At 37.5% G+C, this 15,007-nt stretch overlaps 2 protein-coding genes across 3 annotated transcripts; both read right to left on the bottom strand.

Moving 5' to 3' along the window:
- Window positions 1-4,029: 4,029 nt before the first annotated feature.
- LOC109049077 (geranylgeranyl transferase type-2 subunit beta-like) lies at window positions 4,030-7,582 on the bottom strand. Its single transcript, XM_019066753.2, has 9 exons — window positions 7,428-7,582; window positions 7,055-7,162; window positions 6,752-6,949; window positions 6,535-6,640; window positions 6,389-6,441; window positions 6,174-6,284; window positions 5,957-6,082; window positions 5,023-5,172; window positions 4,030-4,877 (listed from the first exon to the last, which is right to left on the bottom strand). The coding sequence occupies exons 1-9, from the start codon at window positions 7,428-7,430 to the stop codon at window positions 4,737-4,739; spliced, it is 996 nt and encodes a 331-aa protein (XP_018922298.2). The 5' UTR covers window positions 7,431-7,582; the 3' UTR covers window positions 4,030-4,736.
- Window positions 7,583-8,691: 1,109 nt separating this feature from the next.
- acadm (acyl-CoA dehydrogenase medium chain) lies at window positions 8,692-13,710 on the bottom strand. 2 transcript variants are annotated; one of them, XM_042718293.1, is made up of 13 exons: window positions 13,641-13,710; window positions 13,194-13,377; window positions 12,540-12,651; window positions 12,353-12,450; window positions 12,179-12,248; window positions 10,562-10,662; window positions 10,346-10,426; window positions 10,102-10,232; window positions 9,918-10,026; window positions 9,661-9,801; window positions 9,488-9,583; window positions 9,143-9,391; window positions 8,692-9,058 (listed from the first exon to the last, which is right to left on the bottom strand). In XM_042718293.1, the coding sequence occupies exons 2-13, from the start codon at window positions 13,206-13,208 to the stop codon at window positions 8,987-8,989; spliced, it is 1,275 nt and encodes a 424-aa protein (XP_042574227.1). In that variant the 5' UTR covers window positions 13,209-13,377; window positions 13,641-13,710; the 3' UTR covers window positions 8,692-8,986. The 2 variants fall into 2 exon arrangements, with proteins under 2 accessions (XP_042574227.1, XP_042574226.1); XM_042718292.1 differs by lacking the exon at window positions 13,641-13,710 and having other exon boundaries at window positions 13,194-13,577.
- Between the last annotated feature and the right edge of the window lie 1,297 nt (window positions 13,711-15,007).

Consider the following 15,007-nt stretch of genomic DNA (forward strand, 5'->3'; position numbering starts at 1 on the left):
TGGAGTATTCTGACGCCGACTTTCATACCTTTTATGGACCTTGACACTGTTATTTACTTGGCAGTCTATGTGACAGTCACAGGCCTCCCGGTTTTCATCCAAAATATCTTAAATTGTGTTCCGAAGACGAATTGAGCTTTTATGGGTTTGGAATGACATGGGGGTAAGTGATTAATGACAAAATTTTCATTTTGAAGTGGAGTATCCCTTTAAACCGTGTAAAATGTGATGAAATCTTAACGTTTAATACTTTAGCAGCAGTTCTATAAATAATTTTTACAGAGACATTTAAGATATGATTGCCATTTAATGTTGTGGTTTCGGATGCGAGACGGCTGGAATGAGTCATGGTCATACATGACTTGACATTCAGACGAGTGTTTGCTGACACCGGCTCTGGGCTTTGGCCTGGATGCTCATCCAGCTATTAGGTGAGGGATCAGTAGCCTGGCTAGACTCAGAAAAGTGAATGTCCTGTCTGAATATTTTATGCAATGTAGACTATGATAAAAAATACATGCACTAGGAAAGCATCACTGTAGGATTTGGAGACTTGGAGATGGCACTGCAGATGCAAACCAAACAGCCAGTTAAAGGTGGATATTAGTGGCAATGAGGATGATCATTACAGATGATAAAAACGTCTGTATGGTGAGTAAAAGATTTATGCCTTACATTTTCAGTCAGTGTCACAGCATGATGCGCATTATGCTGTCATTTGTAATTATAATTTTACATAATTTTAATGTAGTGTTAGACTTAATATAAATAACATAGCGCGTCTGTTGTATGCTGATTTACCAGTGAACAATAGATGTTTGCTGCCCCCTTGTGAATAAGACTTTTTAGCATGCTTGGTTTGTTGAGTGTTTTGTCTATACTTATAATGTCAAACTATATAAAAGCATATAAAGCTAATACCATATAGAACTTTACTTTTGATACATATGTTGAATATTTAAAGGGATATTTCACCGAAAAGTGAAAACACAGTCATCATTTACTCGACTTCATGTCGTTCCAAATCTGTATGCATTTCTTTCTTCTGCTGAACTCAAAAGAAGATATTTTGAAGAATGTTGCTAACCAAACAATTGTGTTTCCCATTGATTTTACTTGTAGCCATTGGAAGTCATTGGGACTGAAACTGTTTGGTTATCAACTTTCTTCAAAATATCTGACAGATATGTGTCATCATTTACTCACATAAGGGTGAAAAAATTACAGGAGACTGTTTCCCATTAACCAGTAGTATCTTCTGTCTGTCTTACACCTGTATCTCTGTGCTACATACTGAGGTAAACCTGAGGGACAACACAAACACTCACGTCTCAAGGCTCCTGAACAGTCAGTACATGTTAAATCTGTCGGAGACATGAGCTTTTTGAAAGCAAGAAAAACGAACACATCCAGAGTCGAACATCTACAGAGAGCACACTTCAAAAACTATTATGAAATGAAAAGGTTTGTGGAAGAGCGGGAAATTCTGCGGGGAGATCACAGGAGATCAATGTTTTTGATCAACAAAGAAATACAAGAGCTTCAAAAGACCTTGATAAACATAAACCTGATAAGCGGATATTGTCATAAAGTCTACACTGCTCATCTAAGATCAGTACTGCCTTTTCAACTTGTAAAGAATCCAAGAAAGCAAAGAAATACGGTAATATTGATTTGAATGTTGAAAGTGGTAACTCAATGAAGTCTAACCACATGTTTAGCCAGAAGCATGACGGTTTGGGTGATGAAACCTCTGGTGATTGTGAGAGGGATCTGTCAGAACTCAAACAGCACACACTGACTTCAGAAACCTATAAAACATGCAAGCACTAATACCTACGTTTCGCTACAAAAGGATTTTAAAAAACCGCCAGGATGATTATTTCAAAGCTTCATTGTCTCATTTTGAGTTATCCTCAAGTGAATGCAATGAAAAAGATGAGGATAAAAGTGATGGATGTCCTCAGAAGACTTCATCCAAAAGCCCTTCACATATCGCAAAGACAGATCTAAAAAACAGTTCCTTGCCTCCTACACATTTCACCCTTCACAGAAGAGCAAAACAAGCACATCAAAGACAACAAAAAGTTGCTCTTCATATGCCTCCTGTACTGAGGAACCCCTTATGTGAGCAAGGTGGATGCTTACAAAATCAAGACAGAATGAACAATGGCAGCAGTCACATATCGAAGGCAGCCATTAAACGTGGTTTTGAGCTGCTCATCAATTATTCTCAAAATGCTGAAATTTTAAACAACAATAAGCAGAGGGATTTGAATGAAAAGGTGCCTAACTTTGTATCAGGGCTTTCAGAGTTCAGACGTGTGATGTTTAGTAGTTGGGTTCTTCTGTTTGGACTTTAAATAAACACACATTTGACCTGATATTTTACAGAGGATCCTCAGAACATGTCAGATAACAATGGTAACAATCATCCTAAAGTAAATTAGAGTAATCCATCCCTTGTTTCATGAGCTATGGGGTTTTGAATTTTATAAGCAATTGATTTGTAAAGCTTTCTGTATATAAAACCCATCATCCTCTGAGGGATTTGATTCCTTTTTGTCTGATCCACAGTTCATGCACGGCTAGACATAATGCCCTACATTCAGTTCATCAATAGAGGCATCAATACCATTCTGCAATGTTTCCAAGCATGTAAAAGAAGCACAGACACTCTTTATGGAAAAGACGTACTTGTTTTACCAACTTCAACAAGGGATGTCTTGCCACGTGCCTTAGTTTTTTTTTTAAGAATGTGTGGACATTGTTTTTTTGTAATGGTTTGTACAGCAGATTAACAAAATGGCTTTAAAAAGCATGTTTGAAGATAAGAATAAATCCAGTGTAGACGAAGCTAATGTACTGATTTCACATCTTATTAATTTTGTTTTCATAATCAAGTAAATCTCACCTAGATATAAAGCCAACTAAACATTTTACAGGTAAGTAAACATAAGCTGTGAATTACGTACAGTGCAAACTTTCCTCACCAGAGAAACCAAACAGATGAAATCTTGGCTAAACACATCTTTGTATCCCTGTCACACACCAGTGATTCTCAACCTTTTTTGACTCTTTGTCCAAGACAGTATTCAAAGGCCTTCCTACCTACACTTTTAAAAACAATGGTTCCAAAAAAAGGGATTTTTAGTGATGCCATAGGCATAGAAGAAGCATTTTTGTTCCCTAAAGAACTTTTCAGTAAACAGTTCTTAAAAGAAGCAATTTTCTTAATAATCTAAAAAACCCTTTTCCACTATACACTCTTAAAAATAAAGGTTCCAAAAGAGGGGGTTTGCAATGTTGTTGTAGAAGAACCGTTTCAGATTTCCCAAAGAACTTTTCAGTTAACAGTTAAAATAAATGTGACAGCATATTTAGTCATAAAACTCATCATGTCTTAATAAAACTAACAGAGGCAGAGGTTGTGTGCGTCTGTGCACATGTGAGGTGATCTAACACAAATATAAGTGCCAGGAGACTGTGGTGACATGTGGCACATCTCCCACACTCTGAACAGCTTGTAATGAGAGCCAGTGGGGTTTCATCGTAGCCTAACAACCCTTGTGTTTGTTTCTGCAAATCTGTCAGTGGTCTGTAGATTGCTGCTCTCTTAATGAATTCACACACTCCGAGTTGATTGCCTCTTCACTTTTCCAACTCTGTGCTCATATACTTGAAAGTTTTGCTTTGTTTTAACTAGCAAATATGAATATAAATGTAAAAGTATAGTGTGAAAAAGTGATTTTTAGTAAACACAACCTCATAAGATAATTTGTGGCATTCAAAGTTTGATTGACTAAAATTGGTAATCAATCCAATTTAATGGTTTTCTATATGATACAAACATTTCTAACCTACACCGAGCAAAGAAATGTACAAGCACTACTGAGGAACATCACGTAACAGCAGGCCAACAAAGTTTTATCATAATCAGTGTCAGATGCTCTAGGGGTGATGAACACTTGATTCCTTGTGGAGAACACCAACAGTTTCCCACCTGACAATGAATAATCCAACACTGAGTTTTTTCATATTAAAGTCACATTTATTCGATCCCAAACAACAGGCATCTTCACACACTGGCATCAATGCCAGAGTGAGAGAATTCATTCATACCACAAAAGCAAAAATGTGCAAAGCAAACGTGACTTTAAAAATTGTTGCACAATAAATGCTTGAGAGATGTGAGGCCCTACAAAACCTTGACAATTGATGTGAACAAACGACAGTAAGAGGACATCAAAATTAATCTCATGCATGATGAAATCCATGTTTATGGTGCTTAAAGTCTGATGTAACATTGATGTACATTTATTAGTCCCGCATACTCGCTTTTGAAAAGCCATCAGAGATGAGTTTTGCGACCTCTCCCCTCATTGAATAAGCACTTTTGGTTGACACCAAAAAGTGACCTGCTGAATTACTCATATAAATAAAGTTACATTTTAATACACAGTGAAAGCTGTAAATAGCAGATATTCCTCTTTAAACCGCATCTTTAAATAGAGAAAGCCCACTAACAAATGTAAGCATGGTAATACTGTGCCTACACAATGATGAGAACAATTCTTCATAAAAAGCACACAATGTTAAGGGCCTTTCTAAAGTTCTTGGTCCCTCTAAACGGCGCACTGATCATTAGTTGAAGATGACAGCTTTCCACGGTTTGCTGGTTTGCCCGTTTCGAAACGGCTGGCTGTGCAGGGGTTTCAACTCAGGAAAATTTCAACTCAGCTCAGCAAGTCTGGTTGGAGGCCAACCCTCTGAAGCACATCTTCAGGCATGCAAAACACAGGGTTCACTGGTTTGATCTGCTCATCTCCCAGCAAAGACAGACCAGCCACACCAAACAGAGTGTGGAAAGGATCCACCTGGATGGAAATATAGAACACTGGTAAGAATGTACTGCAGAGACCGATAAGCTCTCTTTGAAGAATGGCAAGACCTAGTAAAACAACATGCAAAATATTTATGCATATGCAAACTTTTGTATGACGGACTCCAAAGAGAGCTTACCATGTCTCCAGGCCTGTCAGCGAAGCCTCCAGTTTCTTCATCCTGGCAAGCAAGAATAAAACTGCGCAGTTTTGCTTTGTCAATCCAGTGAATTCTGCCAATGATCTTCAAAGAGGCCAGAACCCACCAGGAATAGCAGACATCAGGCAGCTGAAATCAAGAGGAAAAAAACATCATCCACGGTTGTGTTTGGTCACTCATAAATAATAGCTTCTAATAAATAAATAAATAAATAAATATAAACAATTTGAATATCTAGTATTTAGTTTTAAAAACATTGAATAAATTGTATTTCATTTTTGTTTATTATTTATGGTCAACTTTAATTTGGGTTTAATATGTTTTATGTTTTTAATTTAATCTATATATTAAATTGCTATTTTCAATTTTAGTTTTAATCTTTTACAACATGAACTGTACCTACACTACACTGACTGGATCAGATGGTCACTTCATGAGCAGAATACACTGATAGTCAAAAGTCAGACTCTTACAATTAAATATTCAGCTATGACTGAAAATATAACTAGTTCTAAAGAGTTATGCATCATAGTATTTCTGTGAGCACATGTCGAGGACTGACGCTAAAGAGAAGATAATGTTGAATAAAGTCATTATTTTTGTTTTCTTTGCACAAAAAAATGATTCTTCATAACATTATGGTTGACCAACTGACGTCACAAGTGCTTACTACCTTTTTTGGGCCTTGAACGCTTTCAGTTGTGTTGCTGTGTATGGAGGGTCAGAAAGCTCTCGGATTTCATCTAAAATATCTTAATTTGTGTTCCAAAGATGAACGAAAGACTTACGGGTTTGGAACGACTTGAGGGTGTGTAATTAATGACAGAATTTTCATTTTTGGGTGAACTATCACTTTAAGTTACGTTTTTTTAATTAGTTTCTGTTAATATCTTCGATCTAAAGGACATCTTACCTTCTCTGGTCTCCCATTTAAGCCTCCTGATGGTAACTGTCTTTCACAGAGCCACCAACCCAACAGATCCGCATTCACTTTATGAAGCTGCCCAGTGATCGACAAGAAACCTGTGCAGCAGTAAATCTAGAGACAGGATGAGAAAGACATATGATTACAATGTATAAATACACTAAAATGGTTTAAAGGTGGGCATAAAATACCTCAAACAACTCACCTGACCAGCATGGGACTCTGAATCAGGCCTACAACCAAACCCACCATCAAAGTTCATACAGGACAGCACAAACTCGACGGCCTTGTCCATGTTGATCTCATCCAACTTGCCCTACACAGAAATGTCTTGTTATATGCTTTTAAAACATTGAGAGGCTGCAAGAAACACTAAAAAATGCAATTAAATATAATACTTGAATACAAAAGAATTCAGACCAGTAGTGCCAACGTCGCAACCGCACAAAAGGAAAACCGTGTATCTATTTCTCCTGTTAATGAAAAAAGCAAGCAATTATATTTATTTACATATAATACTTCAAATTGTTTATTCCAGTAATGAATGAATGAATGAATGAATGCACCCCATTTGTCTCCTGCGAATGAGCCATCCTCCTGCTGCAGTCCTTTAACATAGTCCACCACTTTCTCCACATCAATGACATTAATGCTATCATACAACGACAGGATCTAAAGGGAGTAACACACATCTTTTCATGGATTCCCACTGTTGTGTAGTCATTTTTACAACCATTCAATAATTATTACGATGCTTTCTAGATTTAGCAGATTCATGCCGACCTGTACAGCACTGAGGGTGTAGAGGAGATGAGGGTCGTGGCCGATGCTGGCGCTGATGCCTCCACAGTCATGCTGACAGGACTTGATGAACTCTATGATCTCCTCGCGGTTCATTCGAGACAGCTGATCCATCAGGTCCATCACTGTCAGACCCCAGTAGATGCCGCTCATTCTCAAGTACTCTGACAGCGTGTACTCCTGCAGGAGATGGTGCACAATACATGGGAATTAACCTCTGATCTTCAGATTTTTGAAGGAAAACCATTTATTTATTTATTGCATTTTTGTAAGCCATCAACTTACATAGTCATCCTTCTTGGAGCCATAGGCTGCAATGTAGTCTGCATGCTTGTCTAGGAGGAGCGTGTTTGGAGCATCAGGTTTAATTATCACGTCTTTAACCTGGGTCCCCTGCAAAATAAAGTTGTTGTCATCACTTTCTGCCAATAAGCTCAAAGACTGCAGTCTGACACATTCATTTTAAACCAGACTGTAAACTGTGCTGAACTGACTGGGCGGATGACGACATGTTTTTGCTGCTCTTGTTCTCATCTTTTAGTATGTGCTGTTTTTTCTTCACAATCGCAGTAAACCGCGTGCTCTTTCTTTATGAGTTAAACACGATATCATACACTATTAAATAACCATAAAAACAAAGTAGTGTGTTTTACATTACCATCCTGACGGAGAAGCAAGAGAGTGGACTACAGGCTGACTTCACCAGTCACACACATATTACGTCATCATCACAGTCCTCGTCATTTCTACGGGTGCCAGTAAAGCACAAAACGCGTTTAATGGTGACGTTATTATGGGAAGCTAAATTTCATTCTGCAAATCGCATCTAAACACCGGTACATTGTCCCATGAGAACCTTTTCTTAAATACACTTGCCCAATGGAAAGTGCTGTGAATTTACGTTTTATTAAAAGGGTCCACGTATTTTACGCCTATGTGTGACTTACTAATGTATTTTTGCTAATATATATATATAAATTAATAAAAAAATTGTTAACGTTCTACTAACGTTATTTATATTCCCGCTCTCCAACAGCTAATAAAACTGTTAATCTGAACTCCAGGGGCGTCAGACTGGGAAAACCAGTACTGATTTCCAGGGCCCCAATGGAGAGAGGTCCCTTGAAAAGTCTGGAATATATTTTATTTTACCTGGATATTTTCAGTGGGGGTGGGGGCCCATCAGGACTGCCTATGCATAGGGCCCAGGATCTTGTGCAACGCCCCTGAACTCAGTTCAATATTTTTAGAACATATTTTCAGATGTGGACAAACTTAGAATCAGCAACTTAACGATTTTTCCAGGTTTCGGTTCACCGGGGCATGTGAACCGAAGTAGCAATTTCAGAAGTTAAGAAACATATATATATATATATATTAGTAAAGCTAATTAGCAATGCAATTTTTTTTTTTGATTTGGGACATTTTAAATACAATTTAAAATAAATTTCAGTAAATAAACATAAAATAAAAAAAAAAATGCATCAGTATTATACAAAATATTATTTATCCAAATTTAAGCCATCACTCAGTAAACTACTGTAGTTTGGGGCCAAATGTCGGTTTAGTTACTAATAAACATTTACCATAAATGAAATATTAATATTTGTTATATTAATAAGTCATTATTTGTTCATTATTTTTCCGTAAATTTGGTAATGGAGTTGAATGGTTGAGCTTGACAAATGCAGTTAACATAACAATTTGTGTAAAAAATAGAAAGTAATAACAATGAGATAAGCACTTTAACTACCCAGCATTGTGTAGGTCCAAATGAAGTTACTTGTATTGGTGGAAATCATTAAGTCGCACTCGCAGGGTTGCACTCAAAATGTAGGACAAAACTAAACATTGCATTTTCTAGGGTAATTAATATTAATTAACATTTTGATATAGATTTTTGGGCAATAAAATTACAAGTGTTTTTAAAGGAGATTGTTTATTTTTGTTTTGAGGACATAATCAGTTACAAAAAGAATCTGAGGAAGAGCTGTGTAACTATGTTACTTTGTTCAGCTTTGAGCAACGTAGTTGTTCAACACAAAGACGGCAAGACATGCTGATATGACATAAGGCAACTGGAGATCAGTGTAGGCAATTTACAATCTGTGAGATACAATCCTGAGATCTATTGATCAAAAAAAAAAAAAAAAACATGTACAAAAGACACTCAACCAAACAGTTTGTTTATGGCATGGAAGTCCTGAGTTTACAGTTTCATTGTTTGAATTTCCCAAGGTGTTCTCTTGAGATGATGAGCCTTTGGATTTGCGCAGTCCCTTCATAAATCTGTAGATGCAGACATTAAGACATTAGTCACATTTAATAATCTTTATCAGTTCAAATAAACAAGGTTGGTTCTACAATCCTGACCTGGTAAATCTTAGCGTCTCTCATCAGCTTCTCCACAGGATATTCACTATTGAAACCATTCCCACCAAAGATCTGGACGGCATCAGTGGCACACTGGTTTGCAATGTCTCCAGCAAAGGCCTTAGCGATCGAGGCATAGTAGGTGTTCCTGCGGCCCTGATCCACTTCCCAGGCTGCTCTCTGATAGGCCATTCTGGCAAGTTCAACTTTCATGGCCATTTCAGCCAGAAGGAATGACACAGCCTGGTGCTGGGGTCAGAAAACAAACACAGTCTGATTACAGTCTTATTAACCTCATGGTATCAGTTTGGGTTATCAAACGTGTCTATTGAAACAGACACCTACCTCTGCAATAAACTTGCCAAAAGTCTTTCTTTCCAAAGCATACTTTGTGGCCTCTTCCAGTGCTCTCTGTGCAAGTCCTGTGGCACCTGCAGCCACCTGAAAAACATCAAGAGATGATTTATATAATACCATGAAGAATTTGTTAGCGATAATAACTGCAAAAGAACACTCACTGGTGGTCTAGTCTTGTCAAATGCACCCATGGCAATCTTGAAGCCGGCTCCTTCTCCAATCAAAACATTCTCTTTCGGGATTCTTACATCTTCAAACGTGATGCCCCTGGTGTCTGAGCATCTCTGGCCCATGTTTAATTCCTGTTTGACAAAAGAGTGTAAACATAAGCAAATTGTGGAGAATCTCATAGTGTAATTAATATAAATGTACAAGTATTATCTGAGTGCTTTAGATTGCAGTTGTCAGCAGCTTGTACCTTTCTGCCAGGCTGGACTCCTGGGGTGTCAGCTTCAACAATGAAGCCTGTGAAAGCCTTGCTAGCAGAGCATTTGGGATCGGGATCTGTGCGGGCCAGCAGGAAGTACCTATAAATGCAAACAGAAGGATTTATAATAGATCCAAAACACAATTATGAATAACGGAATAAGTGGTTTACTTACCAGTTTGCTTTTCCTCCATTGGTGATCCACATTTTCTGACCATTGACCACATACTCGTCTCCTTTCTTAACAGCCCGGGTCTTTATCCCAGCCACATCAGAGCCTGCTCCCGGCTCGGTCACACAGTATGCCTGTCGACACAGTCACATTTTGATAAGCACAAGCGGATGTCTTTGTTCTACTAAAGGGAATGCTTCATAAATCATAAAAATATTAATGATTAGAAAAACAATGACACACTTACACACATTAGTGGTTCTTCTGTCATTCTGCCCAAATATTTCTTCTTCTGGGCATCATTACCAGCAATAATGACGGGCATTTGCTGCATCGTAGAAAAGAAAAGAAAAAATAAATAAATCACATTCAAATTTAACTTACAAGAATAAATTCAGGCATGCACAAATGACCATTTAGTTTAAATATGAAAAGATGCACATTTTAATAAAACTGCACTTACTCCCAGAGAGTTTGCCTCAATGGCTGTCTGTACCCCAGTGCAGCCAAAGGCCAGTTCTTCTGTGATGAGACAGGCATCAAATATGCCCAGACCCATTCCACCTGAAACATATAGCAAAATGCAACATGGTCAGAACTAAAGGAGTGGTTGTCTTCATGTTATGACTTACTTTCTTCCGTTAAACACAAAATGTATATTTGTGAAGTATATCTTGGGTACGCTTTTCAATACCATGAAAAGAAGGAAGCCTGAGGTTGCCTAGTCTCGTGTAGCCAGACCTTCAGACTGAAGGTCTGGAATTCATGGCAGCTTTCATTGACCAAGACCCGCCCATGAGGCTGCTTGACCGACATGTCAAACAACCAATCACAGTTCGTTTCGTTCATCGTCATGTTTCGAGGCGTGGAAATGTTGCCACAATAACAGACCGGTGTGTAAAACTCTCTGACATATTTTAAAGATTCTGTGCCGCAAACTTTACATATTTCACATACTTTTGAAAATCCAGCGTTTAGTTGATCTTGATAAGCACTCGTCGTCACAGTTGTAAACATGACGGCTGTCTTCTTTCGTGAGGGGGTTTGGCGCCACGGTATCTTGATTCCAGGCGGAGCGTTAAAGAACACGACACACACGTCTCCCAGAAATCCTGTAGAATTCAACCAATCCGATGACGACTTCGACACTCCTGAAATGTTTCCACTTTTGTGTCCCATATGCATCAGATGTTTAGCCAACGGTCCGTGGACGTGAAGTCTGAGGATGAAACTAGAGGTTACCTAGTCTCAGCCTTAGACGTTACACCCATTGACTGTTGGCTGAGCATCTGATGCATTAGGCACACAAAATATCAAACACTTTGTTGTCATCTGATTGATTCTACAGGATTTCCGGGAGATGTGTGTGTCCCATTCTTTGACAGCCCACCTGGAAACAAAGCCTTGAGGCCGAACCGCCTCACACGTGTTTACAACTATGACAATGAGCGCTTGTCAGGATGAATTAAAACCCGGATTTTCAAAGGTATGTGAAGCTCATAGCATAGTCTCTTGACCACTGTAGACAACATTCTTGATTAATGATTGGTTGCACGCCGGTATGTCATTGTATGGACATCAACTTTACATTTTCACACCCCTAAACATGACTCAGAACAGAACAAACTGTGACTGCTTTACATGTCAGTAAGATGGGGAAAGAAAACTGCAATGGGGTCCGACCTTCTGCCATCAGTCTGAAGGTCTTGCTACGTGAGACTAGACGGTGCCAAACTCTAAAATGCCATAAAATACACCATAAAAGGGTTTCGTATGACTTGTATGCCTCATTTAATCTATTAACATCTTAAATGTCAGTCTGTTCCCAAGCTTTCTTATGGTTTCAGATATGATTTTGTAAAGTACAAGTCATATGGACTACTTTTATGATGCTTTTATGGTATAATTGCATAGAAACAAGCAATTAGTATTACATTATTCAAATATCTCCTTTTATGCTTCATGAAAGAAAGTAAGTCATACAGGTTTTAGAATTACATGAAGGTGAAGAAATGATGACAGAATAATGATTTTTGGGCATCAGTCTACTAGTACCAGTCCATCAGTCACCAGTACCTACCACAGTCCTCTGGAATATGTCCATTCATTAGACCCAACTCCCATGCTCTCTTAATGAGAGGAAATGGATACTGCAAAGAGAAAAATCAAGAGTTTACTTTTTTTTTTTTTTTCTCAAATCTAAAAAAAAATATGTAAATGCAAAATGGGGGACACATGGATTTAAAAAACCTACTTCACCACTTCTGTCATATGACGGGGCAGCTGGGACAATCTCCTCACGTGCAAACTTTCTTGCCACCTCCTGGAACTCTTTCTGCTGGTCAGTTAGTTCTGTTAAATTAAGGGATAATGTGTTCGTATGATCTAACAATGCCTTGGTTTTTCTGAAAACACAGTGAGCAGAGAATGATAATACAAACCAAAGCTGAAGCCTCCAAGAGATTCTTTCAATGCAGCAGTAGCTGCTCTGGCACTGGCTTGAGGTCCAGTACTCTGAAACCTAAGTCCAGCCTGAAAACCTGCCCTCAAAACCTGTTGGACAATGATTAAATACACATTTATGCACTGACATAACAGCTTTAAAGATTTACCAGTGCACATAATGTTGCCAAAGCTAACAAGGAAATGATTCAAATAATAGACAAACCTACCTGTATACAACATTATTGCACTTAATCACTTTTATTTTATTTTAATTGTATAAAATACAATTAATAAAGTCGCATAAAGACTGAGTATGTTACACTATATTTATTTACATACAGTATGACAAGATAAGGTTAAGCATGCACTTTTGCTTATAGACAGGGTTATAAAAGTCAAAGTGAATCTACAAGCAGGAGAAGAGCTGAAACTTTCTTAACTACATCAATTAACTCACATTTAGAAAACTTCATATGTTAATTCCAGATGCAGTGGTTTTCTCACTAACTGCGTAGACTAGCTGTTGGAATTCGGCTCATTTAAATTCCAAGCGCTAGGCTAGCTATCTCCTAATTTGAGATTAATAAAATCGCGAGTATGTGCAAAATAAAAACTGTTCAACAATTGCGTCAATAGAAATGCGTGCTTACCTTATTAAAAATCATCGTTTTTAGTGACAATGCTCAGATCCTTCTTCTTCTTCTTCCGGCAGTGTGGACACTTCTAGGCTTGTTACTGCCCTTCACAGGTCAATCTTTGAATTAAATTCTCATACACGGTCCTGTATCATGCAAGAACTGAAGAACTGCTTCAGAGATCAGTTGATGTTTGTCACTGTATACAAGCAAAGATAAAATAGACAATACTCTAACTCCTAATTCTGTCAGTTTAACATAAAGTTCTTTTCTTTCAGCCCTAACGTATACCTTCTACAGTCACACAATCCACAGACATGTTTTTTCTACCATACATAAAAAATTATTTAGCCCACAGTGCTCCAACCTCAGTCTACACAGTTTAACTGACTCCCTACGTGACAGATAAGTATATAACCATCTATTCCTCACTTCAGATTGTATAGAAAAGTACGTGCCTACCTCTATTCTCAGATCCTTCAGTGCCCTTACAATGTCCACCAGAAAACATGAAATACTAACCAATCAGCGGCCTCTGTTTTATCACGTGATAAAGCACCGTCGCTCTAGTGACTTTTGCCCTACTTTTATTATATAACACCAAAGATGATATAAATATTACATCTGGTTATCCATATTTACTTTAAAAACATCAAGAACATTTGTCAAATTACAGAAAACCGTGTCTTTAATGAAGAAATTCATATTTTGTTTAAAAAAAAATGCTTGCTACAACCTTCTTTTCTGTTTTGCCGGAAAACTGCCCACTGAATAGAAATGAAATAAGCAATTCATTCAAAGAGAATAATACTTATTCATTAATGCAATCAATTAATTGAAGAATGTATTTATAAACTTGACAAATACAACTGTATTTATAAAACATGTAGGCCTGTTATAGAGGGCTTGAAAAATCTGAGACCCCATTGAATATTATTTAAAATTATTTAAATAATCGTTAATGGTGTAAAAGGTATGATTTTTAAAAAGAAACCTCATGATTTAAAATAGAAAAAAAATAAATACCAAATATTAAGAAATTCAACATATAATATTTACATTACTGTACAATGTATAATGTTAATAATCAAAATAAAAATAAGCAAAAAAACAAAAATCAACATTTTCAGTTGTATTCAATTTGAACAGTTTTATTCAATTTGAAAGGGCGGACCTCGCCCTTTAGACAGGTGCTACGAGATTTTCGGTGTTACGCCCCTGTCTTGCAGTCTGCAGACAGACCCTTCTCATATTCATGAGTTTCCCGGACACGCGCATGGAACTGAGAATTTTAGTTCACGCTTCTTTTATCTCAGCAGATTTAAAACAACAAAAAAAAGGTTTTAAAAAAAGGTTATAAAAAATGTAAATAATTATCGATACCGAGCGATATGAAACATTATATCATTGATACATTTCTTAGCTATATCGCCCAGCCCCACTCCTTTCTCTAAACCTCTATATTTAACCGTCGGTCGCGTGCATCCGTCATGTCTGTAGTTTTTTTTTTTTTTTTTTATTAACGCTTTTTATTCTTGTTTGTAGTTCTTAACCGAATCATTCATCAAAGTATTATTAGCCATTAGAGCCTGGATCTCAAACCCTGCTCCAACACACCTGTCTGTAATTATCAAGTAGCCCTGAACACCTGATTAGCTGGTTGGGGGTGGAGCTGAAATCTGCAGGACAGTAGCTCTCCAGAGTGTGCACGAATCCACACTTCAAAAATCGACCTGAAATAGTTGACCATCCGGGGACTCCTGGCATACTCTTTTCAAAATACTATGCTTTGGGACACACTAATTCTAATCTCACATACTATTTAGGAT

The sequence above is a fragment of the Cyprinus carpio genome, chromosome B2 (assembly GCF_018340385.1).
Source record: "Cyprinus carpio isolate SPL01 chromosome B2, ASM1834038v1, whole genome shotgun sequence".
In the NCBI taxonomy this organism is placed as follows: domain Eukaryota; kingdom Metazoa; phylum Chordata; class Actinopteri; order Cypriniformes; family Cyprinidae; genus Cyprinus; species Cyprinus carpio.

Excerpts from the sequence above, each read along its gene's own strand:
- LOC109049077 (XM_019066753.2), bottom strand. Across the intron at positions 6,641-6,751 it reads ACACCCTCAGTGCTGTACAG|ATCCTGTCGTTGTATGATAG; the intron begins GTCGGCATGAAT and ends TACTCCCTTTAG. Across the intron at positions 6,285-6,388 it reads TTGCGACGTTGGCACTACTG|GGCAAGTTGGATGAGATCAA; the intron begins GTCTGAATTCTT and ends ATTTCTGTGTAG.
- acadm (XM_042718293.1), bottom strand. Across the intron at positions 9,584-9,660 it reads TTGACAAGACTAGACCACCA|GTGGCTGCAGGTGCCACAGG; the intron begins GTGAGTGTTCTT and ends GATGTTTTTCAG. Across the intron at positions 9,392-9,487 it reads TTGGCAAGTTTATTGCAGAG|CACCAGGCTGTGTCATTCCT; the intron begins GTAGGTGTCTGT and ends TTCTGACCCCAG.